At 58.5% G+C, this 26,736-nt stretch overlaps 2 protein-coding genes across 6 annotated transcripts in view; one reads left to right on the top strand and one right to left on the bottom strand.

Moving 5' to 3' along the window:
- Nucleotides 1-4,648: 4,648 nt before the first annotated feature.
- PRSS27 (serine protease 27) lies at nt 4,649-11,784 on the top strand. Of its 4 annotated transcripts, none has more exons than XM_057750353.1 (6): nt 4,649-4,771; nt 8,066-8,092; nt 8,791-8,920; nt 10,103-10,374; nt 10,756-10,925; nt 11,359-11,784. In XM_057750353.1, exons 1-6 carry the CDS (start codon nt 4,723-4,725, stop codon nt 11,650-11,652), a joined length of 942 nt encoding a protein of 313 aa, XP_057606336.1. In that variant the 5' UTR covers nt 4,649-4,722; the 3' UTR covers nt 11,653-11,784. The 4 variants fall into 4 exon arrangements, with proteins under 4 accessions (XP_057606336.1, XP_057606335.1, XP_057606338.1 ...); XM_057750352.1 differs by having other exon boundaries at nt 8,791-8,953; XM_057750354.1 differs by lacking the exon at nt 8,791-8,920 and having other exon boundaries at nt 4,696-4,771.
- Nucleotides 11,785-13,731: 1,947 nt separating this feature from the next.
- The window catches only part of KCTD5 (potassium channel tetramerization domain containing 5), a 29,479-nt gene continuing 16,474 nt past the window's right edge, over nt 13,732-26,736 (bottom strand). The window contains exons 5-7 of one of the 2 annotated variants that reach the window (XR_009055574.1): nt 23,852-23,977; nt 17,330-17,479; nt 13,732-16,499 (exon numbers count right to left, since the gene is read on the bottom strand). Coding sequence is in view for 1 of the 2 variants with exons in the window: in XM_057750292.1 (XP_057606275.1) it covers nt 17,450-17,479; nt 23,852-23,977 (156 nt within the window). In the remaining variant the exon portion in view is untranslated. Of the gene's footprint in view, nt 16,500-17,089; nt 17,480-23,851; nt 23,978-26,736 lie in introns of those variants that run through there. The other variant, XM_057750292.1, reaches the window with a different exon arrangement.

The following is a 26,736-nucleotide window of genomic DNA, read 5'->3' as shown; positions in this document are numbered from 1 at the left end:
TCTCAGTAATCTGTCTTTGGATAAAAATTGGATGCCCCACGACCAGCAACCAAGCAATTATACATACTGGAAAGGACATAATTTAAGACAATCTCCAACCTAGACAGAAGGACACTTATCAGAGTAGAAACTACACTCACACTAGGATGAGAAGAAGCCGACATCGGAAGTAGACAGCTAGCCCAAGATCCTGGACCTGACTTGCATGAGCATTTATAATGTTTTCTTGACTTCTTGGAGCTTTGTATATGAATCAAATGTTTTCCTACCATAAACACAATCCTATGCTAATTAAAAAAATCAATCCAATTGTTGGGTTTGTGGCCAGTTACCTATGACTAGTACTTTTGGGTTACCTTGGTGGATTTCTCCCCTCCAAGGCTTTAACTGGATGGCCCTTAGGAAATTTATTCTAGAGGAAAAAAATTATAGTCCTGTTCAGGGGATCTCCTCACCTAGCCAATTAATAATACCTGCTCTGACCCTGGCCATAAAAAAAAAAGAACTTTCCTCTAAGTTACTCAAGCTCAATCAGAGCAACAAACAATATTTCAGCCAAGGAATAAAACCTCCCACAGTTATGGGATGGTTTTATGTGGTTAACAAAAGGCTATGGTCACTTAAGTTGTAATGCCCCCCTTTATCTTGGGAACAATTAAATTATACTAAGGATAACCAGCCTAGTAACACTAGGAAATTGGGCTGGGGACCTTATGGACAGGGTCAAAAAATAATTTCTCTGAAAGATAAAGATTAGTACAGGATAGACTCAGTCAGACGACCTAAGGATATACTGGGCTGCATCTAATGGAAGTTCTCAGTTTAAATATTTACTTATAACTCCATTAATGTTATTAGCTATACTATTTGTATTTTGCCTGTTTTACAAGATTATTGTTTCTTGTATTACCAAATGTGTGAATGAGCTGCTGACAAAAATAATGATGACTGGAGACTGGAAACAGTTGATCAAATATATAGTTCTGTATGTGATCAATGATTGTAATGGTGTAACTCTAGATATAGGAAGACACAACAAGAAGGAATTTTTCCTGGACCATAGCAGACTAGAAATACAGATGGTCCAGAGGCCTTTGACCTTTGTTAAAAAGATCTAGACCAAAAGTGTCCAGTCATTTTGAGAGTCAGTGCCATGGTGATGGGGGTGACATACTCCCAACCTTGTACATTGTTCAACATCAAAAGCAGATGAGTACAGGACTTCCCTGGTAGCACAGTCGTTAAGAATCCACCTGCCAATGCAGGCAACAAGGGTCCAAGCACTGGTCCAGGAAGATTCCATGCCTCGGAGCTATTAAGCCCATGCACCACAACTACTGAGACTGCACTCTAGAGCCCAAGAGCCACAACTAATGAGCCCATGCACTGCAACTACTGAAGCCTATGTGCCTAGAGCCCGTGCTCTGCAACAAGAGAAGCCACCGCAATGAGAAGCCCACACACAACAAAGAGTAGCCCCTGCTCTCTGCAACTACAGAAAGCCCGTGGGCAGCAACGAAGACCCAACGCAGCCAATAAATAAAAACTACTTACTTAATTTTAAATAAAGATCTAGCCAGTAATAGCACATTGAGTGGCCTATCAGCAAAATCTTCACCAGACCTAGAAATGAGCCTTCCTAGCACCATGGGACGAAATGGTCATGAGATGCCTCCCAAAGCATGGTTGAATTTATGACCATGAGGGGGCCCTGTCAGCTACAACTGGCATCCACCACTGGCATCTGCCATCTGCCTCTACAAAGATTAAATCACGCGCTGCTGCAGCTGCTGACTGTCAACGCCCCCCTGAAAGGTGTACAGCGTGGAGAGCTGAAATGAGGCACTCTGTGGTCTGGGAAAAACTGGCAGAACAGGTCTTTAGATAGTTAGATATTTTCAGGAGCCAACTTTATGGGCCCAATTCCTGTACCTCCTCATATCTAGAAAAAACACTACAATCCTTCATGGTGACGACTGCTTCTTGTGACAAGCAGTGACCTTCTGTAAACAATATGTGCTCGATTGCATGTTTTTCCCTTTCACCAAAAACACATATATGCTGAGCTTTCCCCCTGCCTCTTTGGAACAGTTTCTCAGAGCTACCTGGGATGCTGTCTCCCGGGCTGCTGTCCTCATTTTGCCCCAAATAAAACTTAACTTGCAACTCTCACATTGTGGATTTTTTTTAAGTTGACAGGGGGATACTCTTTGTTGTGGTGCACGGGCTTCTCATTGCAGTGGCTTCTCTTGTTGCAGAGCCTGGGCTCTAGGGTGTGCGGGCTTCAGTAGCTGTGGCTCTCAGGCTTAGTTGCTGTGTGGCATGTGGGATCTTCCTGGACAAAAGACCAAACTCGTGTACCCTGCAATGACAGGTGGATTCTTAACCACTGCGCCAGTAGGAAAGTCCAAGAATTGGCTTTAAAAAGAAAATAAAAGAAAAAAGAGAGAGAAAACCAGAGAAGGAGGCCTGAGAGGAAGCAGTTGGCCTAAAAGAATCCGAAAGTCCTCTGCAGTTCAGGGAACGGATCATCAGGTGCCTGGAGAAATGTGGTTCCCCTGACTTTTTGAAACACTTTCCAAAGTTTATGATTAGACATCTTCAATTTAATTCTGTCTTGCGGTCTCCTCCACACCGTTCACCCCGACGTTTCCCATTACTGGACAGTGCTGGGCGCCCATCGTGCTCAGAAAACACTTGCGAAATGAATGAGTCTGGAATCTCTCTTCCAATGCTCTGCCCCTCCCTCCCCGAGGGACCCCACTCGCCCAGACACCCACCCGGTAACTCCGGGACATCGCGCGGATGGGGTCTTGGAGGAGGGACGGGGAGGCGGGGGGCGGGAGAAGACGGACCAGAGGGTGGCAGTCCCAATTCAGGCTGCAGTCCCAAATCGAGGGTGATGCCCCCTCCCCCTCGCAGGGCTGCTGGAGAAGTGAAGTGAGAACTGGGGGGAGGAGGGCAGAAGAGGAGAACAACGGACAGTGGGAAGTACTCGCGCTGGGGGCAGGAGCGGTGGGAAGAAATGGAGGAAGAGGGACAGTGAGGAGGCGAGAGACCCCCTACCCTCTCCTGCCCTAGCCTGTGCCCGGCCCGCCCGGCGCTGCTGCCGGCGGCCACTAGAGGGCAGGGCTGCGCTGACCAGGAGCTCCCGCGAAGGCCCAGGACAGTGGGCGGGGTGGTGGGGAGTTGGGGGAGGGGTGAGTACCGGACACCCAGCCCAGGCCCGGAGCCCGCGACCCCGGCCCCCACTACCCACCGGGCACGCCGTAGCACACCCAGGCCACGCTCGCACCCACTGCGCAGGCGGGGAGACTGAGGCAGGGCTCTGCCAGTCATCCAGTGCTCCCCACCCCAGGCCTGGAGGGGTCTGCGGGACCTGGTCCCCAGCCCCGGCCCCAGTCCGAACCCGCCGCTCGGGCGGGCAGTGGCCGCCAAGCCTCGACTCCGCCTCTGACATCTGTCCCATGCCCCAAATAACTTCCTCCAGGAGCCGCTTCCGTGGCGGTCGCACGTCCCGTACCTGGCCAGCCGCGCCCAGGGCAGAGACGCCAGCGGACTGTCATCCCGGCCCGGCCTTCCCAGAACAAGCTTCCGCCCCGCCCACCCCGGCCCTCGGGTTCCGGGAAGCCCCCTCCCCCACTCTGCCTCCGGCCCTGGGGAGGAGGGTACCGCCCCGCGACCCGACGGAGGCAGGGGGAGGGCGGTCTTGGCCATCTTGGGGCAGGTCCTGGGACCCAGTTCCTGGGACCCAGTTCCTGGAGAGAGGGCCTGTGAGGGTGCTAGGGTCGGCTGGGGACCCAGCTCCGGGCTCCTTCCCTGCCCCCACCCCTTTTTTTTAAATAAATAAATTTTATTTATTTATTTATTTATTTATTTATTTATTTATTTATTTATTTATTTATTTTTTATATATTTTGGCTGCGTTGGGTCTTCATTGCTTCGCGTGGGCTTTCTCTAGTTGCCGCGAGGCAGGGGCGGGGGGGGGGGGGGCTACTCTTTGTTGCAGTGAGCGTGCTTCTTCTGGGCAGTGGGGTCTCCTGTTGAGGAGCACAGGCTCCAGGGCCCTGGCTTCAGTAGTTGTGGCTCATGGGCTTAGTTGCTGTGTGGCATGAGGGATCTTCCCAGACCAGGAATCGAACCCATGTCCCCTGCATTGGCAGGCGCCACCAGGGAAGTCCCACTGCTCTCCTTTGTTCCATAAGCACAGGGGACCTGGACTTTCTGTGCCCACCCCCCTCACCCAAAAGTGTAAGCCCAGTCCTGGATGGGCTTCATCCACTGATGCCCAGTACACAGTAGATGCTCAATAAATATGAATGAATGAACAAATGAATGAATGAAACAGGGAGGGTCGCAGGGGCAGAAAGCAGTCAGCTCAAGCAGAGCCTGTGGTCAGTTGGAGGGTGTGGTCAGCCATGGTGGGGGCGGAAAATGCGACAGGATGTACCCCGGTCCCCAAACCCCAAGGTGTCTTAGGGTGAGGGGTCTGGCCCCTTGGGGTTCAGGGCCAGGTCATGAGGAGTTGGGGTTCTGAGGTGCCTCCTTCCTGCCGAGAGGAACTAGGCAGGCCGGGCCGACAGGTCCAGCGGCATAGCCGAGCTGACACTCCTCTCCAGCATATAAGCCCACTTCATGGAGCCCCAAACGTCGTGCTCGTGCTCACGGAGCTCCTGCCACCGCTGTCCGCTGCCTGGCGGGCACTGCAGCCAGGACGAAGCCATGAGGCAGGTGCCGGCTGTGGCCCTGCTCCTGCTGCTGCTGCGGTTTGGTGAGTCCCACGGGTTGCAGGGGCCCCTCTGTCCTACCTGGAACTGTAGCTAAGCCCCCACTCCCTGGCCAGGCCTGGGGCTGCAGCACCAGCCTCCTCTCCCTGCCCTAGTGGGAAGGTTCCAGATGGCCCACCTCAGGGAGTGAAGTGGGGAAGGCAGGATGTGGGTGAGGACCCCGGAGGCAGCGACACACAAGGGCAGAACCCCCACCCCCACCCCCAGCTCCCCTTGCCTTGGGCAATCATGGCTAAGCTCTGGGCTTGGTGCTTCTGCTTCCTCTCATCTGGGCCACTCTCCCGTCTCCAAGATGAAAACACAGGGCTGCATGGGTGCAAGATCTGAACTCAAGACTGCTGGCCTCCAATCCTTGGGCCACCGTCCGCTGGGCCCGGGAAGGGTAGCTGAGCTGCTACCTGAGCCTGGGAGCCTTGGGAGGCTGGTGAGGGCTCGGTGGGGAGCAGGGAGATAGTGCAGGTGGAGGCTCTGGCTCCGACCAGAGAGGGAAGGTACAGAAGAAGCAGGCCCTGCACCCCTGTCCCCTCTCCAAATCGTGGGTCAGGGTTAGCAGGTGCCAGCCCGGGGGCCCCACCTGCTAGGCCCCTCCCAGTGGGAGGGCTGCTCTCTGCCAGGGAAACTCTCCGCATTCCTGGGCCAGCCTGGCCAGCCCAGCCACCACCTCACTTCCCTGTCCTCAAGTCACCTCCCAGGGCCGGGCTGGGTCACCCCAGGCTGCAACTCTGCCAGGGCTCCAGGCTTCCCACCAGGGGAGGAGGGTGCCAGGGCGGCACCTTGGTGAGGAGGTACCAACTCCCCTGGGCTCCAGAGGGCCTCCCAAGGCCTGCTGCTGGGCCTCCCTCTCCTGGCCTCCTCTCACAAGAATCATAGCATTCTTTGAGGGAGCCCATCTCCACTAGGGTGTGTAACACTGTGATCGCTCCTGGTGGGTTGAGTAATCAAGGTCATTGCCATAGTGGAAACAGCAGCCTGCACTTGGCTCTCAAACAGCTGTGACCAGAGGCCTGAACTCCTTCAATACTGTCCTCGCCCCTCATCTCTGGCTGTTCCCTCCTAGAGCCTTGGGTCTCCTGTATCCCCACTAGCAACCAGCTACAGGAGCAGGAGAGCCCTGGGCCCAGAGGAAGGGCCTGACACCCCTGTCAGCTCACCCAGCCCCTACAGGATGCCCACCCTGCAGGGCCCAGGTCTTCCCAGTCAGCCATGCTCCCACAGTTGCTCCCATTCTGTCCCTCTTACCTATTCCCCCAGCTCAGGCCCCATGGATGTGGGCTCTGCTTTCACAGAGCTCCCGAGCCCATAGGTCAGATGAGACAACAATTCTACCCCCAGGGCAAGGTAGGCAGAGCCCTGTGAGGCCAGGTGGGAGCACAGAAAGCTCAGAAGAGGGAGCCAGGCTTCCCAGACAGACAGTGCAAGCAAGGAGGGCTGCCTGGAGGAGGAGGTACTTCAGTTAGGCTTGATCTGGATTAGGACCCTATAGAATCTGGATTTGTAGACACCAGGAGGAAAGGGGTGTTGTGGGCAAACTGAGCCAGAAGGCTCAGTCTGAATGAGAAACAGGGTTGCATTAGGCTGGGGTGAGGAAGCCTGCACAGCCTCAACGGGGTGTGTGTGTGTGGCAGGGGGGGTCTGTCAGGCAGGGTGCAAGTGCCCTTGATCCTGGGGGCAGGCAATGGATCCATCTGCACGTATGGGATGGGAGATGGCTGTGGGGAGAACCTGAACAAGGCTCTGGAAAAGTCCCACGGGGAGGGAACAAGCCTGAAAGCACGTTAGTGCCAGTGAGGATGGGGTGAACTGGAGCATCATGCAAGCAGAAGCATCAGCCTTAGAAGGAACATGGGGTCCTGTGTTATCAACCTAATTAAATCATATTATCCTAAGAAGAGGGGCTGGAGGGAACTGCCCTCCTGGGGACATCTGTATTTTAAAAGGGCACCTTGTTAACACAAATCAATGTCCAGGCAGACTTTCTGCTCCCCTCGCTGGCCTGGGCTGACTCCTCTTACCCCCACACTTCCACTTGTCACCTCTATCTGTAGAGTGGCCAGTCCTGCCTGTGCCTCCTCAGCCCCCCCTCCTCCTCTTACCCCACGCGCAGCTCCCCACAATCGCTTCATCAAAAAAAAAAAAAAACCATCCAACCGCCACCCCCAGCATTGCGGAGTGTGCCCCTCAGCCTGGAAAAATGGGGGTCCCCAAAAAACCCCAGGGTCCTTGGGCACCCCACAGAATGTCGTGGCTCAGTCTGGCCGGTTCCTGTCCCCAGGGCCCCTCAGACACATGGGGCTGGCTACCAAGAAGAGCTGGGGTGTAGGGGGAATGCTGAGGGCTGAGGTGGGGAGAGGCTGTCCTGAGCCCCCCACCCCAGCTCTGATCAGATCCGCCCCCAGTGAACCAGATGTGCAGGCAGGGCTCTCTCTACGGGGGCAGGTATTTTTGGAGTGTTGCTGGCACTGGGCTGGCCAGGCTGGGGTCTCTGGGCTGGGGTGGAGGGTCCCGTCAAGGCCAAGCAGCAGGCCCTGTGCCTGTCTCCAGAGACATGGGGGAAATGGATCCTGGGGCGATGGGGTCCATTACCGAATGGTCCCACCCTCACCCCTCCCGTTCCTCACGTGGGCAGGGGTGCCATGGTCCAGCAGGGGGTCCTGGGCTCCAACTGCAAGCATGCTGGAATGTCTGAGAGAGGGGTTGGCTCTTGGGAATCTGGAATCTTGGGAGGACTGACGCATGACCACTGGCTGGCTTCTCTCCTGAGATGAGAGAGACCCAAGCGGCTAGGCTGTCGCCTCAGGACTCCAGTCAGATGTGGAGCCTCGCTCACCCTATCTCGTCTTTTATCCCAGATCCAGGCTGGTGGAGAGGGGTGGGGAGGGAGACCCCACAGCTCCAGGGCCGAAGCCGGGGTCCTCTGCAGAGCTTCCAGACCAGGACGAGTGTGGGGTGCGGAGGGAAGGCCCTGTGGGGACAAGAAGGAGCCCTCCTGTCCCAAACAGGAGAGTCAAGCCCTGACAGGGTCCCCTCACTGGCATCTCCTGATTGGTTCCCTGTGCAGCAATCAGGCCTGGCCTGTACACATCGTGGGGGCCAGACCTGCGGGGAACTGAAGGCTGCTGGCCTCTCCTGCCAGGTCCCCCTGGGGACTGTCCTGCTGCGTCCTCAGGAGGCTGGGTGTGGAGCATAGGCAGGGCTACGCTGACCAGCAGTGGAGAGGGAAGAAGCAGACCTCGGCTGTGGCTACATTAGCTAATCATCCTCTTTTTTCTCATTTCCAGGGACTCAGGGGGCTGAGACATTAAGCGGTAAGCATTCTAGCCCCCTGGGTGGTGGTGGTGGGGAGGCAGGACTGGGCTTGTCTGAGAGCTGCAAGACTGGCCAGGAACCCACACACACAGCCCGCCCCGCCCCCCCCCCCCCCAAAATGAGACCCAGAGTGAGTGGATCGGGCACGGGAATCCCACAGTGCAGGCAAACTGTGGAGCCAGGCAGGAGTGGAGGGGGAAGGCCTGACACACATTGTGGGTGGCACAAGAGGGCCATCAAGGCAGGAAGCACAGTGAAGGGGGGCAGGACAAGCGACAAAGAAGCTAAAGACAGACTCTGACGACCACTCACCTGCCCCATGTGGGACCGTCCCAAAACCCACTGACATTCCAGGAGCCCATTTGTCAGGCCCTGGGATAAATCCTTTACCTGTGTTATCTCACCACTGCCCCTTCCCCCCAGGCAGGTCTGATGCCACCATTTCACAGGTGAGGGGTGTGGGGCCCACAGGGGTGGGGGACTTTCCCACAGCTAGGAAGGGTCTGCCTGTGTCAGAGGCTGACCTGACGCCCAGGCTTCTGACTTACCTAAGGTCTCCGAGCAGGTTAGGGGCAGAGCAGGTCAGGAGCAGGGAGGCCGGGAATTGAATAGAATGTGAAAATGTGGGTTTGGGGGCAGGGAGTCAGAGCCACGGAACTGGCCCCCGGTGAGCACCCCCCCGGATGTGTTCCCCTAGTCTGCGGGCGCCAGAGGATGATGAACCGGATGGTGGGCGGGCAGAACGCCATGGAGGGCGAGTGGCCGTGGCAGGTCAGCATTCAGCGAAACGGAAGCCACTCTTGTGGGGGCAGCCTCATCACAGATCGGTGGGTCCTCACCGCAGCGCACTGCTTCTCCAAGTGAGTTAGCTGAGCCCCCACGCTCCCTCTTCCCACCCCTCGCCAGCTCGGCCAGCCTCCCTCCCCACCGGGGGAACAGATAATACAGACAGAACAACAACCCCCCACACGCCCCCCACCCAGCCCCCTGCAAAACACCCGGCTTCAGCACCGCGGACAGCGCCAACGCGCTGCGAGAGCAGGGCTCTCAGGCGGACCACTTATGGTGGGGGAGAGGGGGTGTTCCTGTCTGCATTATTTGAGCCTTCCCTGCTAGAGCTCCCTTTAGGCCCAACCTCGGGGCCAGCTTCCAGCAGCAACCCCTGCTTCCCGGTTGTTGTTCCCCCAGCGCAGCTGGGAGGGGTCCACTCTCCCACTGGTCTCACCAGGGAGGTGCTTTGCCAGACCTCGGGCCGCCCCTGCCAATGCTAGGCAGGCTCCTCCCACACCCTGGCCCTCTTCCCCATCCCCCTCCTACACCTCAAATCCAAGACACACCCTTTCTGGCTAGGACTCTGAACACAGATGGACTAGAGCAGAATGGCCCTTCCTCCTCCTCCCTCTAAGGTCACCTATGCCATACCTAACCAAAGGGCCAGGCCACCTTATCCCTGCTACTGTACTATAACCCACCTAGTCCCAGACCTTCAGGGTTTCCCAAGCATCTCAGCTCTTGCCTTGCCACAGCTCTGCAATTCTCTTAACACCTCGCATCTCAAGTTCAGAAATTCGAGCTCAGAGGTCACTTGCCTAAGGCTGGGCCCAGCCCCCAGCTGCACCTCCGTGAGTGACCATTTCCTTCAACCCTCACAGCAAGCCTTTCAGGTGGGGACTGTTACTGTCCCCATTTTACAGACAAGGAAACTGAGTCACAGAGAACTTGCTGGGTGACTTGCCTAAGGTTGCCAGGCTGGCTAGGGTGGAGCTGGGAATTAAAGTCAGGAATTAAGGCTGCTTCAGCTTCTACACCCTTACCCACTGCATCCTGAGGTATGTCCCCCTGAAGATTACTTTTTTGAAGACAACCTGCAGAGAGAGATGTTGGCACCACTGGGGGGCCAGGAGGGAGCCCAACTACTCCCTCTTTTCTGTCTCCATTTAACTTCCACCAACTCCGCCTGTGAAGCCCTTGCAGGGCCACCTTACACCAGCTCTCTGCTCTCCCACCAGCACCTCTGAAACATCCCTGTACCAGGTCCTGCTGGGGGCACGGCAACTGTTGAAGCCAGGGCCACACGCCATGTACTCCCGGGTGAAGCGGGTCGAGAGCAACCCCCTGTACCAAGGCATGGCCTCTAGTGCCGATGTGGCCCTGGTGGAGCTGGAGGCACCTGTGACCTTCACCAATTACATCTTCCCCGTGTGTGTGCCTGACCCTTCGGTTGTCTTTGAGACAGGCATGAACTGCTCAGTCACCGGCTGGGGCAGCCCTGGTGAACAAGGTAATAGGGCAGGGCTAGGAGAGAATGGGGGACATGCCTAGAGAAGGCAGCTTAGGGGCCACTCTGAACCAACAATCTTTTTCTGTTGATATTGGTGCACATGATCTCTACTCAACTAGGTGGAGTAGGTATGGAAAAGGGGCAGCAGGCGCAGAAGGAGGAGCCATGGGGAAGTGGAGAGTGGGGAACAGAAAGAGCTCAGCCTGGTGGGTGGGAGGAGGGAAGAAGGAATTCTGTCCCACAAAGCCCCCAACCAGAAGAGAAGGTCTAAATGCAAGCAAGAAACGGGGAGGGACAGAGCTGTTGTTCTCGAGAAACCAGGGCCCCCGGGTCCTCAGTAAGACTGTCCACTGAGCTGTAGGCTGTGTCTCCCCTCCCCAGACCACCTGCCCAACCCCCAGATCCTGCAGAAACTCACCGTGCCCATCATTGACACGCTCAAGTGCAACCAGCTCTACAGCAAGGATTCCGAGTCCGGCTTCCAGCCGAAAACCATCAAGGACGACATGCTGTGTGCTGGCTTTGCTGAGGGCAAGAAGGACGCCTGCAAGGTAGGGACTGGGGTGGGCCGTGCCGAGGCTGAGCTCTGCTCCCGGGGCCCAGGCCAAGGTGGAAGCCAGCCCGCCTGGAACAAGGGACAAGGACCCAGGAGATGGACCCATGGGGTCCAGACCAGAGCTGTGCATTCGACCAGCTGGGAAAGGCGATCCCTGGACCCTGCCCAGGGGAGTCGGGCAGGAGGTCTGCAGTGGGGCCCAAGAAACTCCATTTTCAACATACTCTCCTGAGGTGGATCAGGGTGGGTAGTCTGGGGATGCTAGAGAAATGGGCATCCCAGGCCAGAGAGGAAGGACTGGGTGGGTTAGCGTTAGGGGCAGTGTCCTGGTTAGGGAAGAACAAAGGGAGGCAGACAGGCATGTGTGCACCTGTGTAGCTGTAGAGCCTGGCTCTTGGGCCTCTGATGTACCTCTGCTTCACCCACAGGGAGACTCAGGGGGCCCCCTGGTGTGCCCTGTGGGCCAGTTGTGGCTGCAGGCCGGGGTGATCAGCTGGGGCGAGGGCTGTGCCCGCCGGAACCGCCCAGGTGTCTACATTCGGGTCACCTCCCACTATGACTGGATCCATCGGATCATCCCAGAACTGCAGTTCCAGCGGGCTAGCTCGGGTGGCCAGAAGCGCGACCCCCGGGGCCAGCAGCCCCTCGGCCAGAACTTTGCGCCCTGCCTGACAGCCCATGCTGTTCTCCTGGTCCTCACGGCCCTGCTCACCGTCCTCTGAGCCAAGCGCGGGCCATTGGGCCAGTGGCGCCCTGGGGCCCAAGGTGTACATTTGTAAATAGCTCTCCTACTCTCCCGTCTCTCAAATGCCCACTTATTTTTATTTATGTTCACTCTCCAATAAAAACCCAACCTCAGTGCCACTGCCTGGGTGTGGACCCTCGGGGAGGAGGGAGCTGGTGCTGGGCAGAGGGGGTGGTGGGGGAGGCTCCCCAGTAGGAGGTACGGCAGGCACACGGGAGGCAGGATGTCCCCTGTTGCCCGACCCCCTCACAGAGGCTTCCCTGCTCCACCCCTGCCTCAGCATCCTTGACAATGTGGTCGTCACCACGAGTGTTACCAAGGGGTGCCCTGAGCTGGGCCCTGGGGGCAGCGATGGACACTGGCAGGGGGCCCTGCAGAGGGTCCTGAAGGAGGGGGGCTCTGCGAGGTACAGGGGAGCACAGCCCCCACTGCCTATGTCTGAATTGCCCCAGACGTCTCTTGGCTGTCACACAGAGGGGGCAAGGCCCAGGCACTCAGGGCCGTGGAGGTCAGCAGGGCAGGCCCCCCACCCCCCATCCCCCAAGACAGGCCGAGGCTTCAGCAGTTCCCTGGGCCAGGACCTTCCTCCTTCCACAATGTTCGGGGTTCAGGCCATCCTCGCTAGTCTTTAATGGTTTCTGCAAGGATCCCTGGGAATTCAGAAATGAGCTGCAATCCTGCTCAGAGAGCCTGGTGCTCAGCTCTGCCCTCAGGGCCTCCGCCCCAGCTCTGCCACCCCCCTTGTCCCTCACCCTGTCAGCAGCCCCACACAATCTCCCTCCCAGTCCTCCCGGTGATGGCCTGTGGCTGCCAGGAATCCAGCTGGAATGGGTCTCAGCGCTCAGGCCCCAGCTCGCTCCGGCCCTGCCCGTCACGGCTGCAATGGTGTGGCCGCCCACAGAGGCGGCCCCAGGTTTTCAACCTGGCCCAGCTCAGCCACAGCAGGCCTTCTGTGGCCAGACGGTCAGCTCCTCAGTGTGGGCCGTTCCCTGAAAGGCACCCAGCTTCCTGACGTGCTCAGTGATCATGAAAGGATGAGAATCCTGGGAGGTCAGGGCCTTGCACACCACACGTGCACACCCATGCTCACATGCTAGTACCCACCCACACAGAGAAACACACATACATATGCAAGCATGTGCACAGACCCAGCTGGCCCGGCGGGTGCTGGGAGAAAGCAGGCCTGGGTATTTATGGAATGAATCAATACGCACTCAGCAGGCACCTGCTGTGGACCAGCCCCAGGGACGGAGTGGGGACCACACACTGAATTCTCCTCTGCTCTGCTCTGCCTGGGCGTGTTCCTGACAGGCAGGGAGCACTGCTTGGTGGCCCTCCAGGGACTGGGCTGTCTGTGAGCTCCTTCTCCAGAGCAGAGATGGACTCTGAGTCCTGGGAGGGCAGGTGGGGGCACGGGGCAGCAAGTGCACCGAGGCCTGATGGGGGGACAACCGTGCTGTGGGTATCCTGAGGGTGGCCCCAGGGACCAGTCCTGGGTCATCCTGGCTGAGACCAGGGGCTGGCCTGGGTCCTGCAGTCTTGGAGAGAGGCAACCTGCTCTGGGATGTAGAAAGAGCTACAGGTCCTGCAGTGATGGGGGTCAGAGGAGGTTAGGTGGCCCATCTGCCACCTCTGTGGTGAGAGGCCAGGATGGAGCCCAGGTGAAAACCAGGCTTCCCTTGGAGGAGGACCTGCCACCCCATCCCTGCCTCCTCTTCCTGCTGTCCTAGTTTTCTGGGTGCACTGGGGTCCACCATTGCCCCACCATCCTCCTGCCTCTGCTACAGTGCAGGGGTCTGGTCAGGGTCCTGTGGACCTAGTGGGGAGGACGGGCACAGATGTCAGGGCAGCCCAGCACCCCCCAGTGACCCCCTACCCAGCCTGGCTTGGAGGGCAAGGCTAGGTGGGTCCAAGGCGGTGGCCAGCATGCGACTCTAGGGCACAGATCCCCCACCCTGGGCTCCCCAAACACCAGCCTCACCCAGACCCAGGGCAGACACCCAACGAGAAGGCTGCGGTAGGGGAGGGATACACTCACACAGAGACCAGGAGTTTAAAGGGAAGCAGGTTTATTCACGCAGCTCACCATGCATGGTGAGTTCAGGGCTGTGAAGAAGGGGAAGGAAAGAAGAACCCCCAGCTGCCATGGGTCCCCTCTCCAACCTCGGCGGCGGGCCGCTTGGACACAACTCTGAGGTGCTGCCAAGCAGCGCCTCAGAGCCACCACCTGGGAGGGGCGGTGCCAGGGCCCCGCCAGCTGCAGGAAGAAGCTCAGGCCAGCACAGACCGGGAGGCTGGCGGCCAAGCCCACAGGGGGTGGAGGGGAGGGGGCCCAGCCCACAGGAACCACAGCTGCTGGCCGGGGAAGCCAGAGGCGGGGCCACAACCAAGCGTGGAGACCCCTGCGCGCACTCACCATACTGCGTGCCCATGAACAGAAGCCTTAGGACCAGCCTGTGGGAGCCCCAAGAAGGAAAACTGCTGGGCCAGGGCCCCACACCCTTTCTGGCCTCAAGGACCAGGGGTCAGCCACGGTCTGGAAGCCAACACCTGGAGCAGGCAGGGGTGCAAATCAAAGCCCCCAAAACCAGAGACACTGCCCCAACCCAGGGGTTGTACACCAGCGACCAGATCTGCAGTTTGTCTTAGGCAAGCACGGCTCAGTCCAAAGGTGCCAGGGCGGCACGGCCTCTGTTCACAGATGGCAGCCACGCAGGCTCCGAGGCATCTGGGGCTCTGCACAGGCCTGAGCGTGGAGGCTCTGAGGACAAACAGCTGCACTGTGGGGTCAGCCCTCTACTACCTCAGCTGGCCTCGGTGACAACAGGCCGTACGGCACCAGTCTGCCAGCACCACCAGCTCCAGGAGGACCGAAGATGTCAGAAGCACCTGCTGGGTGGACACAAGTAAGCGCGAGGGAGAGGAGGGGCAAGGTGAGGTGACCAGGGCAGTGACTGCCCCTGGAAGGTTCCAGGCATGTGCTCTGCAGGAGGCCCAGCAGCTGGGGACCCATGCAGGGAGTCTGCACACTCCCAGTGCCCATCTCCCTCTTCTGTCCTGCCCACTGGCTTCCTGGAGCTACTGGGCCAGAGACGCTGAGGCTGCCCCCGAATGCTGGGCCCCTTGCCCCTCCTCCTACACCCCCATGGTGAGTAGGCTGTGCCTGGAGTGTGGGGTCCAAGTGGCAGGGCCCCCTCCCTGCCCTGAGGACCCAGCATAGGGTCCTCGAAGGGCTTTTGACCTCAGGACCCGAGCTGGATGGCCGTCTCCTCTCCAGTCCTTTGCTCAGACAGGAGACAAGCTCAGGCTGAGGACACCTGAGTCGCTCAGGGGCTGCTCCCAAGTACCCACCTGGCAGAGGGGCCTGGAGGCACATCTGGCTTTGCTCTTTGCCTCAAGGAGCTGTAAGATGCCGAGTTTAGTCTTTTCAGAAAGCAAAATCCTTGGAGAGTTTGAAGTCCTTCCCCACGTGCCCCAAACTACAACGAGTACCCCTAGAGCCCCGCCCCTGCCCTCTGGCAGACAATTCCCATCCCAAAGCCTGAGCAGCCAGGCCGGGCCTGGAAACACGACAGTCACTCCAAAAAGGCTGGGAGTTTGAGTAGCAGGAGACTACGGCATCTTGGGGTCAAAGACATCCTACCCAACCTCTGGGAGCCAGAGCTCTCCAGGAAACACGGGGAATGGGAATTTCCCTAAAGCCTGGGCATCCCGGGAGCTTTTGAAGAGCCGCCAGCAGGGGAAGCCAGAGAAGCTGAGGGGGTGGGGGGACCCAGGAAATTTCAGAGGAATTTCTCTGAAGCTGCTGCCTCTGGCCAGGGAAAGACACAAGTCAGGTGCACACACTTGACACAATGAGGCATCAGGACTTTAAAAGTCACTTGAAGATGATCTCCTCGGCCCAACGGATGGGGGCACGATACCAGCAAAAGATGATGGGTCAGGGGCTGGGGCTGGCCTAGCTGAGGGGGGAGATGGGCCTGTGCTGCTCTAACCTGCCAGCCCCAGGCTGGACAGTGACACAGGCGGCCGGCCCGGGGCTGCCGCAAGCCCAACGCAGTGCTTCTGCGTTGGCGGCTCTTCCACGCATTTTAAGACACTAACAGTTGTTCTGCTCATTCATAAATACACAATTTTATTTGCTATTTTCAGGGGAAACTTAGGCATTAAACTGTAAGCTGATAAAATATGGATACCTAAAAAAGTACAAAAGTATAAATATCCCCTTAGAATAAGTTTTAGTGAATTAAGTCTTAATATCTTTAAATTAAAAAAAAAACAAAACACAAGCCTATCTATTATGTCAAGGTCACAAATCAAATGACGCTAAGCGGCCAGCAGCGCCCCACAGGTACCCCCGAGGCCAAGGAGGGGCCATCCAGCCCCACGGACTCTGCGGGGAGGACGGGTTACCGGGGGCTAAGTGTGCCCTATAGAAAGGTTGCTATAAACGGGTGAAGCCAAACATTTAACAACATACAACAGACCTTACAAAAAGGAGGAGGTAAGTCCTAGATGCTGGAGAACTTGGTTCATCAGGTAATATTGGCAAAGGAGAAGAGGGCACAGGCGAGAAACCTCCGGAAGCATTTGGAGCCAGATGCAATGGTGGGCACAGCTCCCCTGGAAGCCGGAGGTCAGGAGGCAGAGCCGCTCGCCAGGCAGGCCCCCCAGATGGACAGGCCCCCCAACCAGCTGAGGAAGGTCTGTTCTCAAAACATGCGGACAGCGGTTTTCAAAGGAATCCCAGCAGCTCCAACGTCACGGTGGGGGGCAGGGCCCGAGCAGGCTGTGTCCCCAGCGCCCCAGAAACGTCAGAGAGAACTGCATAGTTACACGAGAGAAACGAGAGCCGGCCAGAGAGATGTTTGTGATGCGCTGTACACATCCAATTTCCAACGTGACCCAGAGTTTCAGCTCCAGAAGCTGGGTGGACAGGCCTCCCGCCCCAACCTCTATCCCAGGTGAGACCAAGGTACTGACAGGCGCCAGCTCTCCCTGAGCCCCACAGTGGGTCAGACGAGGCAAAACTTGTACCTCCCTTTGAATGACTTAACAGATCAGCCCAAAAGGCAGCAGCACTTTCAGGCATTTCTAAGAAGTGAAAGCACTGGGTAGTCTATCCACACTGGGAAAGAAAGGATGCAAAGGTCTCTCGCCTGGAAACTACAAACATAGAAGCCTTGACTCTTCCAGGCCGGGTTAGGCCAGGGGAGCCCAGCTCTGAAGGAGGCCCAGGAAGTAGTGAACACGCACGCGGAGGCTGGGAGAAACCACCAACCAGTTACGTCTGGGAGGCACAGCAGACCCCCTGCCCCAAAGGACCAGGGCCTGGTGTATGCCAGGGTGACCAGCAGGCACCCAGAGCCCAGGGCCATGGCACTGCAGCCACTTCCTACCAGTGAGACCCAGGCTCCATTACAGACTGTTTATGTAGCACCAAGAACGCTGTCCTTTAAATGATCTTCGGTGATTAAAGGGTCAGTCAGGAGCGCCCTGCCTCAGGCCCAAGTGGCACTTGGGAAAACCAAGCGGAGGTCCCTATGGAGACGCCCGCCCAGGCAGCATGCCGCCTCTTGAGTGGCGATGCCTGGCCTCGGACAGCTGGTCCCGTCTCTCACCACCCACCTCAGAGGCAAAAAAAGGATTCACACCCAGATCTCTAGAGAAATTGTCAAAAGCAGTTTCTTCTCACGGCCAAGCTTCCTCGACATGGCGGATCATTGCATCTTGGGAAAGGTAAAATGTCTCTTCAGCTGTCAACACTATGTTCCTCACATCCTTGAACCCCGTTCTTGCAAAATCTGAAAATGCCAAATACAAACAATGAGGACTCAGGCCTTGAATGGGAAGGCACCCTACAGCCGGGAGCTTCACGGCCCCAAGGCCCAGTGCCTTGCTGCGGGGTGAAGCCCACCGTGGGCCGGGGTTTCAGAACAGAGATCCCACTGTGCAGGCCTAGCTTGCCCGCCTCCAGGCCCCACACGAGGGGCAGGCCTCCCAGCTCTCTACCTCTCCACCTGAGCCGGACGTCAGCAGGCCTGGGAAGCAGTGAACGGTGGAGGCTGCAAGAAACCACCAAGTGACGAGGCCTGGGAGGCAGCAGCAGGCCTGTCCTCTCTGGCACCTCCAGGGCCTCCCCCGAGGACCCCTGGCAGCAACTCTCTCGATGGCCTCCCTGCTCCCAAGGATGCCAGAGCCCACCTAGGGGTTTAACTGCCCACCGACTCTTGACGTTCTCTCCAGCCCAGCTTGATCACAGGCGGAAGACACACGTGTGCAGCCAGGGCCCCCAGGGCCCCCACCCCAATCTGCCCCTCTTCTTTCTTCCATGCCCTATTGCAAACCATGTCCCCTCCATCCTGCAGTCACACAACCCAGAAACCTGGGCCCCTGGGACTGCCCTGTCACCTCTACATCCACACCTGCCAGTTTGCTCCCCAAACTGCTTGGCTGGGGTGACATCTTCTGTGACTGAACCACCCGCCTCGAGGGTGCCAACAACCTCCTTGCTACAGCCAGACGAGACTCTCTGGGACACGCACCTGATCCTTCTGGGGCACCCTGCCAGCCCCTGGCCACCATGCTTGACCCTCTCCCTCCCATTCCTGCTCAGCATGCTGGAGCCGGAGCAGCACCCCCACCCCTGGCCTTCCTTGTCACTGGAACTCTCCATGCTTCCCACCTTCCCCCAAATCAAGCTGCGAGCTCTTCAAGGCCAGCTGGGGAGTCAACCCCATGGGAGCCGGGGGAGACTTCAGAGTTGGCAAAGCGCACAGTTTCAATACATCGACCACGGCTGTTAAGCACCAAGTAACCAGGACAGAAAGGCCATGTGTCCCAGCCAAGCCCAGCTGAGCCCAGGCCACTGCTGTAAGATGACCCTCCCCGCGATCCCACTGGCAGCGAGAGTGGCCTCCCAGGGGCATTTTCCGCTTGAATTTCCGAGCTGAGAGAGATATGGCTCTGAGGATCCTGTGTGTTGCTGAGCCCTGGACCCAGTGCAATGCAGAGACACGCCCAGAAGGAGCTAGCTCTGCTCACGCCAGACCCAGCTCACATGGACGCCCAGCCAGAGTGAGGCCCTGCAAGCACAGGCAGACTTCTCAGGCTCACGGCCAGTGGCTGCCCAGAGCCACACAGCCTGTCTCTACATCCCCAGAGGGCTTGTTTGAACGACTCAAGAGAAGCCCAAGCTCTCCAGCCCATCCCCTGATGCCCCCACACCCCTGTGGTCCCCAGGCCTGTTGCTCCGTCTCTGACAGCTCCAGGGCCATCCAGGCAGCACACCCTCCTGCCCTCCTGCCTGCCGCACGCGCCACCCGCTCCCCTTCTACTGTGCTGGAGGAACAGCGCCCCAGGCTGAAGGCCCCTCCTCAAGCCGGACAAGGACAAGCCCCTAAGTTTGGCAGGGCTCGTCTGCTTGCTGGGAAAGCTTGGGAGGCCCCTGTCAGAGAGACGTGGTCTGAGGATGTGACTTGGGGTGACAATGGGTCCCCGCTCAGCCCTGGAGGTCCCTCCACCCCCACGGCACTCGTCCCGGCCCCAGGAGGGTCTGCCGCCTGGTCATCATGGCCAGTTCCCTCCAGGGAAAGCTGGAGTCTGGGGGGCCATGAAGCCGAGAGCTGCTCACTTTGTGGGAGCCCAGAAAAGCAGAGAGCGTCTGAGTTTACAGGACTAAGTGGTGGAAAGGATGAGGCCTAAGTAATGACCACACCCCCTGGGAGGGAGATGACAGCACAGGAGGAGCCGCCCCGTCAGAGCCGGAGCCCCAGTGACGATCTCCTAACCAGAACAGAAGACCCCTCCCCGGACCCGTGACAGTCACGGCACGTTTGCCCTGGACGGAGCTCTCACCTGGGTTGCCACCCACAAGAAGGCCTGAGCCAGGCCGCAGGGACTGAGCAGGCTGTGCACGGCAGGTGACACCCCCCACCCCCGCACGGCGGGTCCCGGGGCTGGGGCCAGTCCAGGGCTGCCCTGCCATCAGCCCAGACCCTGAAGTCAGGGCCACCAAAGTGGCTCCTGCTGGCAGATGTGAAGTCTGTAACTGGGGGTGGTGGGGACTCGGTGGGGGGAGTGGGGTGGGCGGGCAGTGCTGCTGAAAGAAGCCCCTCCTCAATCCTCCTGGAGGTTGGCTCCGTGGGCCCCCTGCTCCCAGCTCCTACCACGGTTCACCATCGGGCCAGGTCAAAGGCAAGCTGAGCCCCTAAGGTGCGATCACTTTCAAACTGAGACGAGCCACAAACGCAAACTACACGCCTAACTTCAGAGACTTTGAGAAGAGCAAAGCAAAACAGCTCAGCGATTTTTTTAGGCTGAAATGACAATATTATGCATGTAATGGGCTAACAGTGTTAGCATCAATCTCACAAGTTTTTACTTTCTTAACGTGGCTGCTAGAAAGTTTAAAATGACAGATGGAGCTCGTGCTGCACATCCCCTGGACAACACTGGTCCAAACCAGGGCCCAGCAAATGTTTCCTTAAAGGGCCCGGTAGTAAATACTTCAGGATTTCTGGGTCAAGAGATAGAACCTAGGATATTACATACTCATACAATCACCAGAAAAATAACCACCAAAACGTAAAAACCATTCTTGGTCTGCATCGCCAGACCAGACTCACGGCCGGACACTGGCCTATCAGCATTCGGCTGGCCACAGACTCTTCCCAAGCTCCTCACCCTCAGGGCTCAGTGGGGAATCCCTGCATGATGACTGTGCCCTGCCCTCTCTGGGCCTCACCTTCCTTGTGCAATGCAAGGGAGCAGACCAGGTGCTCCCTGTTGATGGGATCCCGGCTGGGCCACAGGTCTCAGACAACGAGAAGGGCCGGGAGGCAGCAGGGACTTGAGGAGCAGTGGGGGGCCAAGGAGGTCTCCATGGAGTCTCCCATGACAGGGCAAACAGAAGGAGGGTCCCCACAGACTCCTCTCCATCAGCACCTCTCACCTGAGGTATGGGGAGCAGGGGCGCCATGGGCTTTGGTGTCAGGATTGGGGTCCACCCTCTGCGGCACAAGCCCAGACTCCTTGACCCTAACCCCATGAATGGCCTGGTGACAGGGTGGGGAGACTGGTGAGCTGGTCCCCAGGAGGCACAGCCTGTGTCTCTGCCGCTGGCATCCATGACAAGGAGGCCCTTCCCAAGCCTGACACACAAAGAGATCAGGTGCCCGAGCCAAGGCCCCAACCCCACCCACAGGGCATCCTCAAGGGGACAGACTGGCTCCAGTGCAGATCTACGCAGCTGGCATCTAGCACGGAAGGTTCTCTGTCAACTACAGGCAGGAGACAGGCTTAGCGGAGAAAGGGCTGGGGTCAAGGAGGCTAAGGTACACGGTCAGTTTCAAGGGCGCAGGCTCACCATGACATTTACACTTAATCTGAGTCATTCCCATCGTGACCCGTGTCCTCGTCGTCACTCTGGCTTGGCACCGGCGGGCGGCAGGGAGGAGAAGAAGAGAGGGACCGTCAGTGCAGGGCGAGGTGGAAGGCAGCAGAGGGAAGCCCACCTAGACGGGCTAGGCCTTCGCAGGGCAGCGGAGAGCACGAGGCTCAGGGCCGGACCTGCCGTCATGCTGTGCGCCAAAGCACAGGCCAGCCTCACCCAGATCACACCGCGGAGGAAAGCACCATGTCCCTGGGCTCCAGCACTCCCAAACTTCCAGAGTTTTCCTTCCCTCTGTGTCGCGAACAACTGAACCTTGCCCAAACAGAGGCTTGGCCTTTGCCCTCCGCTCCTGGAAGGTCATGACCTCCAGGACACAGCTGACAGTCTGACCACGTGATGGGGGGGTGGGGCCAGTAGATGGCGGGGGGGGGGGGGGGGGGGGGGGCCTGGAGATTATGATCAGGCACTTGGGTGATCCATCGTTGATCAATGGATCAATCATGCTTATGTGACAGAGCCCAGTAAACACTTTGGACACGGAGGCTGGGGGGCATCCCTGGTGGGCAGTGCTGCGTGCACGGTGCCACACGTCCTGACTGCGTGACGAGCTCCTCTGCGGCATGAGCTCCACCTCTGCCACATTTCCTGGCCTCTGCCCCACACACCCTCCCTGGCAGGTCTGAACCCCCAATAAACTGTAACCGTGAGCAGAAGAGCCGGCAGTGAGCCCTGAGCCCTCCCAGCAGATTATGGAATTGGAGAGTGGTTTGGGAAGCCCCTGAGCTTGGGGCTGCTGGTGGCTGCTCTCAGTGGACGGGGCCCCTTCGCTGAGTTGCCCTGTGCCCACCCACTCTCTCCTGCCACTTCCCCTTCAAGGTGTGTGTGGGGGTGGGGGGGAGTGGCCCTGGCCCATGCTGTGGGCACCAAGTGAGCAGAGCCACAGCAGCGATCCACTGCCCTCAGGACACGCCGCGCTGCTCCCAGCAGGCTGTGCACAGATGCCCCCAGATCACCACCCCCAACCCGCCTCAACGGTCCTCCACAGCTTACAGAGGCCCCGGCCGCGCTCTGCCTCCTGCAGAGCTCCGGCCACTGCCCTCGTTAAGAAGCCACTGTGGCTGCCAAACTCCAGAGCAAGGTACTTTTGGGGAGAGAAACAGGGCCGCACTTCCCATGGCAAAGGGATCTGGGGTCCCACCTGGAGCTCCGTCAGCACAGATGCAGCCCTCCTGCAGCTGAAAAGCCGCGCGAGGGACATGAACTCGGGCAGTTGCCCTGGTGAGCTTGGCTATGAGAATTTTTCAAGTTCAGAAATAAAAGCTTCTAAAATTAGACAACTCACAAAAGAGCCTTGTAAATACCCAGAGAGATGTGGCTCCTGATGTGGCAGGGGGCTCCCGGGAGTGGGGGTCGCCTCCTACCCCAACTCAACTGGAAGCATGACCCCAGGCATGGCACTGAGACCCCTTTGTTCCTGGCCCACTGCGAGGACCTGCATCAACCCCCATGACAGTTTGTCCTGGGAAGCAGCGGAACAACCTGGACCTGTACTTGCAGCCAAAGGCGCCCATGCAGGCCAGTGGTGGGGGGTGGGGTGGGGAACAGGACATGAGGACTCTGGAAGCCCTGGGACCTGGACAATCACCCAGTCCTGCTGGGGTGAAAGAGCTGCCTGGAGCTCTGGCAAAGGACAGCCACCACAGGAGGACCAGCAGGTGTGGTGACTCTGCCATCCATTCCCAAGCCCATGCCTCCAAGGAAGACCCTGAAAGGCTCACGCAGCAATTCTAGGCAGGTAGCGACCGGGGTGGCACCAGCCAAGAGTGTGAGGAAGGCCCGGGAGCCCCTGGTTTAATGTCATCAGTTAAAACCCCCCTGGCTCCGGCCTTGCCCATACTCATTCAAAACACCCTCTAACAGCACGCCTGAGCCTTCCACCAGGGCCACCTGTGGGCCTGGGACTCACAGGCTGGCCGCCACAGAGCCCCTGGGTCCCCTCAGAGCCGGCCTCGGGGCCATCCAGGCACCACCTGGCTATAAGGTCCAGAAGTGCTGCCCAGGCCAACACTGGACTCTGCAAGGACAGACACACCTGGAGTCCCTGACCTCAGGAACGAGCCCAGAGGAGATGACACTAGAACCTGTTGCCTCTGGGCAAGGGTAGCAGCTGCTCCCTGCCACGTGCTGCCCGTTTTCACCCTGGCTGCACTTACACTCCTCAGGAGACAGAAGGGCCAGACGTCCAGCAGGGAGCCAGTGCAGTTCAATGGGAATTGGCCAGTGCCAGGCCAAGGCAGCACTCGTGGAGTCTAAAAATCACACAACCTGCCAGCACGACCTCCAAGCCTGGGATGGATGTATCCGAGGCGGGTGTCGCCAGGAAGCCCTGCCCTCCAGCCTCAAAGTCCCCAGGCCCCAGGAAATAGCCCCCAGTGGCATCACTCAGAAGCATAGCCCCCACTGGTGGGGCTGGAAGATAGAAACACTTCCAGGAGCAGGCCTGCAGGTGAGAAGAGGTGAGGGTGGAGGGCCCAGCTGTGGGAGCCACAGGGTGTTCCACGACCCCCCTCCACCACACCCCGTGGACGCCCTCGTCCTCTGCTTCTGATATACCCAGCAGGAATTACGTGACGACAGACAACAGTACGAGGCGAGCAGGCCGCGAGGAAGCCTGCGCGGCTGGGAGCGCCATGACGACAGTAAGAAACGACACCATAAAGGAGGGAAACCCAGCCCTGCAGAGGGCAGAGGGCAGTGGGCAGTGGGCCACGGCCTCACCCACCTTGGCCTTCTCACTGGGCTCACTGGTCGTGCCGTACGGGGAGTTGTGCAGCTCCTTGGAGACCACGCAGAGGAACTCGGCCTGGTCTTCACTCCCGTAGTTGTAGGAAGAGCCAATGCTGACCAGCTGGGAGGAGAGAAGGCCAGTGGGATGCAGGCAGAGAGCTGCACGCACCTGGCTCAAGAATAGCACCCCCACCTGGAGGGATACAGCCTACGAAGACCCCTGGCAAAGACAGCCGACGCTTGGGGAAGCTAAGGGACAGGATTCAGCCGAGAGACTTTTAATGAACATAGTGAAAATAAAGTCTCCGAACATCCACGTTCAGGCTCGGACGCACCTGCACACACACACACCACACACACCACGTGCCTCTTGTGCCGGCATATCCAGCTCCTCTCAGGGTTCCTGGCTGGGCCCACAGGGGACACTGAACAACCCAGGGAGGGGAGCGTGGCACGGAAGCGGGTGCCAAGCGGGCAGGGCACTGGTAGATTGCTTGGAGCCGGGCCCGAGAGCAGGCAGTGGGGCCATGGCACTCTCATCTGCCTGCAAGCTGTGCCCTCCATGTGAACCCTAGCACACGTGTGTGAGCACACACCTGCAAAGGAGAGACCCTTCCCAGAGAAGCCAGGACTCAGCCTCCTCCCACAGAGGCTACTAACCAAGAAGGGGCAGAGGAGGCCCACACTGGCTCCGACAGGCTCAGGGAAGGGCCAGGGTCAAGACGGAAGCTGGGGCTGTGGCTTCCCAAGCCTCAGATGCAGTCTCGGTCTGCACCCACAGCCCTGCATCCCCAGGCCTCTGGTCACCACCACTGCCACATGGGAGCTGAGGGCCGACCTGCCTGCTCCAGCATATCCCAGAGGTACCAGGGACTTTGTGTTTAATCCCAAGAAAAGCACTACAATTGTAATGAGCTATCAGCGGCACAATTACTGAGGCAGCGCCTGGAAGGCCCTTGATCTCTGGCTTCTCTACTGATGGATCTGCCCACGGAGGAGAAGCCAGGAGTGGGAGGGCCACATATAGTGACAAGGACGCGGTGAGGGCCACCAAGCAAGGGAAGTGTGCGGAGCCAGTGCGGCCCACGTGGCTCGCGTGGGCCAGAGACAGGAAAGCCCCAGGGCCAGCGTGCTGCCTGCCTCTCTGGAAGTCTGCTCTAGGTTCATAAATGTCCCTCAGGATATGGGCCTGCCACCCTCAGAACTCAGGGGTGCCCGGCCCCGGATGCAAATGGAGCAGTGCGTGTGCAGCCACGCATACCCAGGTCTGCCCAGGGACCATGTCCTCACGAGGCGTGCAAGCCTCTTGGAACCTGGCTCTGGTCTTGTCACTGACAACTGGGCAACCTGACTTCACCCCCACCACCCCCTGGGGTCCTGGGGTCCAGCCCCACTTCCCCTGCAGTTCTGGTTCCTGCTTCTGGGAAGTAGACAAGTGAACAAACATGATCCTGGCTCTGGGGTTCTCTGGTGTGAATGAAGGGAGCACTTCCTCGAGGGAGGAACTGGGCAAAGGAACTTGGGGAGAGAAGAGGAACTCTTTGCCTTGGGTTTGGGATCTGCCCAGAGGAGCTCAGGACAAAGCCCCTTAGCTGGTCTTAGGGAGGAAGCACCCATGCAGGAGGCAGGGGAACCCTTCTCCCTTCCACAGGAGCCACAGCACGGGTGACCGAGTTCATGGATCCTGAACCAGTGACCACAGCTCCCATCTCCCCAGCCCTTTTCCAGGCCACACACAGGGACAAAACGCGGGGTGGTGGGTGCCTTCCATTCCTCTGTGAGCCTGGCATGACTGTGCCGGGGTCAGGGCATGAGGAATGCAAATGCAACCACAGACCCCACTTGGACCCCCGGTACGAGGGCAGAGCGTCAGAGCAGCCCGGCTGGCTGGGTCCCCGGGTGGAGGCTGGGCCGTAAGTGCCAACTGCACCATTCATGACATTTCAAGGGGATGTCAAGCATTCTACAGCCTGATTCATTATTTCAAAAGACCCATAAAGAGGGGAGCTTTAAATTAGGAGGGATGCCAGGGGACCCCATGATTTCCCACCGCAGACACAAAACTGGCACCAGAGGATGCCCTCAGGAGCCAGAGGGGGCCGGCTGCAGTCACAGACTTGGTCTCTGCCCTTTACGACCAGCGCCTGGGGTCGGAGGCCGGGCAAGGTCAAAAGCCTGAACCTCAGAGTCTCTGCCTAAGACACACGGACAGCGACAGTGAGCTTGTGGGCAAGGTACCACCCACTCAGAGGTAACGCGCTGCAGTTCCCCGGGACAAGAGGTGGCGTGCCCATGGAAATGCCAGAGCACCATGGATGGAGGGCAGCAGGTGGGCAGGAGGAAGAGGTTCGGCTTACCCCTTCTCACTGCCGTCCCGGCAAAGTGGAGCTGACGAAAGTGAGGGGCACGGCTGGGCCAGAGTTGGCAGTGCTTTCTGGTGAAGGGCAGGACGGGGGCTGGGAAGGGCATCTGTGCCAACCGCAGGACAAAGCAGCTGGAGCCCCATCTTCTCGGCCAGCACAGCATGGCCAGGAGGGGCTGAGGCAGACACGGGAAGGGACGGGGCCTGTGGCCAGGCCAGGCGCTGCTCGGGATGTCGACTCCACACACACACACACACACACACACACACACACACGCACACGCACACGCACACGTACACACACGGAGATGCCAGAGAGAAACAGAGAAAAAGAATGGACTAGACTAAGAAACTCAATTACAGAGAGAAGACTGGGGAGGTGGAACCCTAAGAACAACTCCCGCCGCCCCCTCCAGCACTTGCAACCAATCCAATCCAGACTGGTGCAGCTGCTGCTTGTGAAAGGTGCCAGAGAACATGACAGGGACCATGGAACTGCCCAACCCCTCATTACTGGT

Source organism: Hippopotamus amphibius, chromosome 9 (assembly GCF_030028045.1).
Source record: "Hippopotamus amphibius kiboko isolate mHipAmp2 chromosome 9, mHipAmp2.hap2, whole genome shotgun sequence".
In the NCBI taxonomy this organism is placed as follows: domain Eukaryota; kingdom Metazoa; phylum Chordata; class Mammalia; order Artiodactyla; family Hippopotamidae; genus Hippopotamus; species Hippopotamus amphibius.
This window is presented reverse-complemented; position numbering and strand designations above follow the sequence as displayed.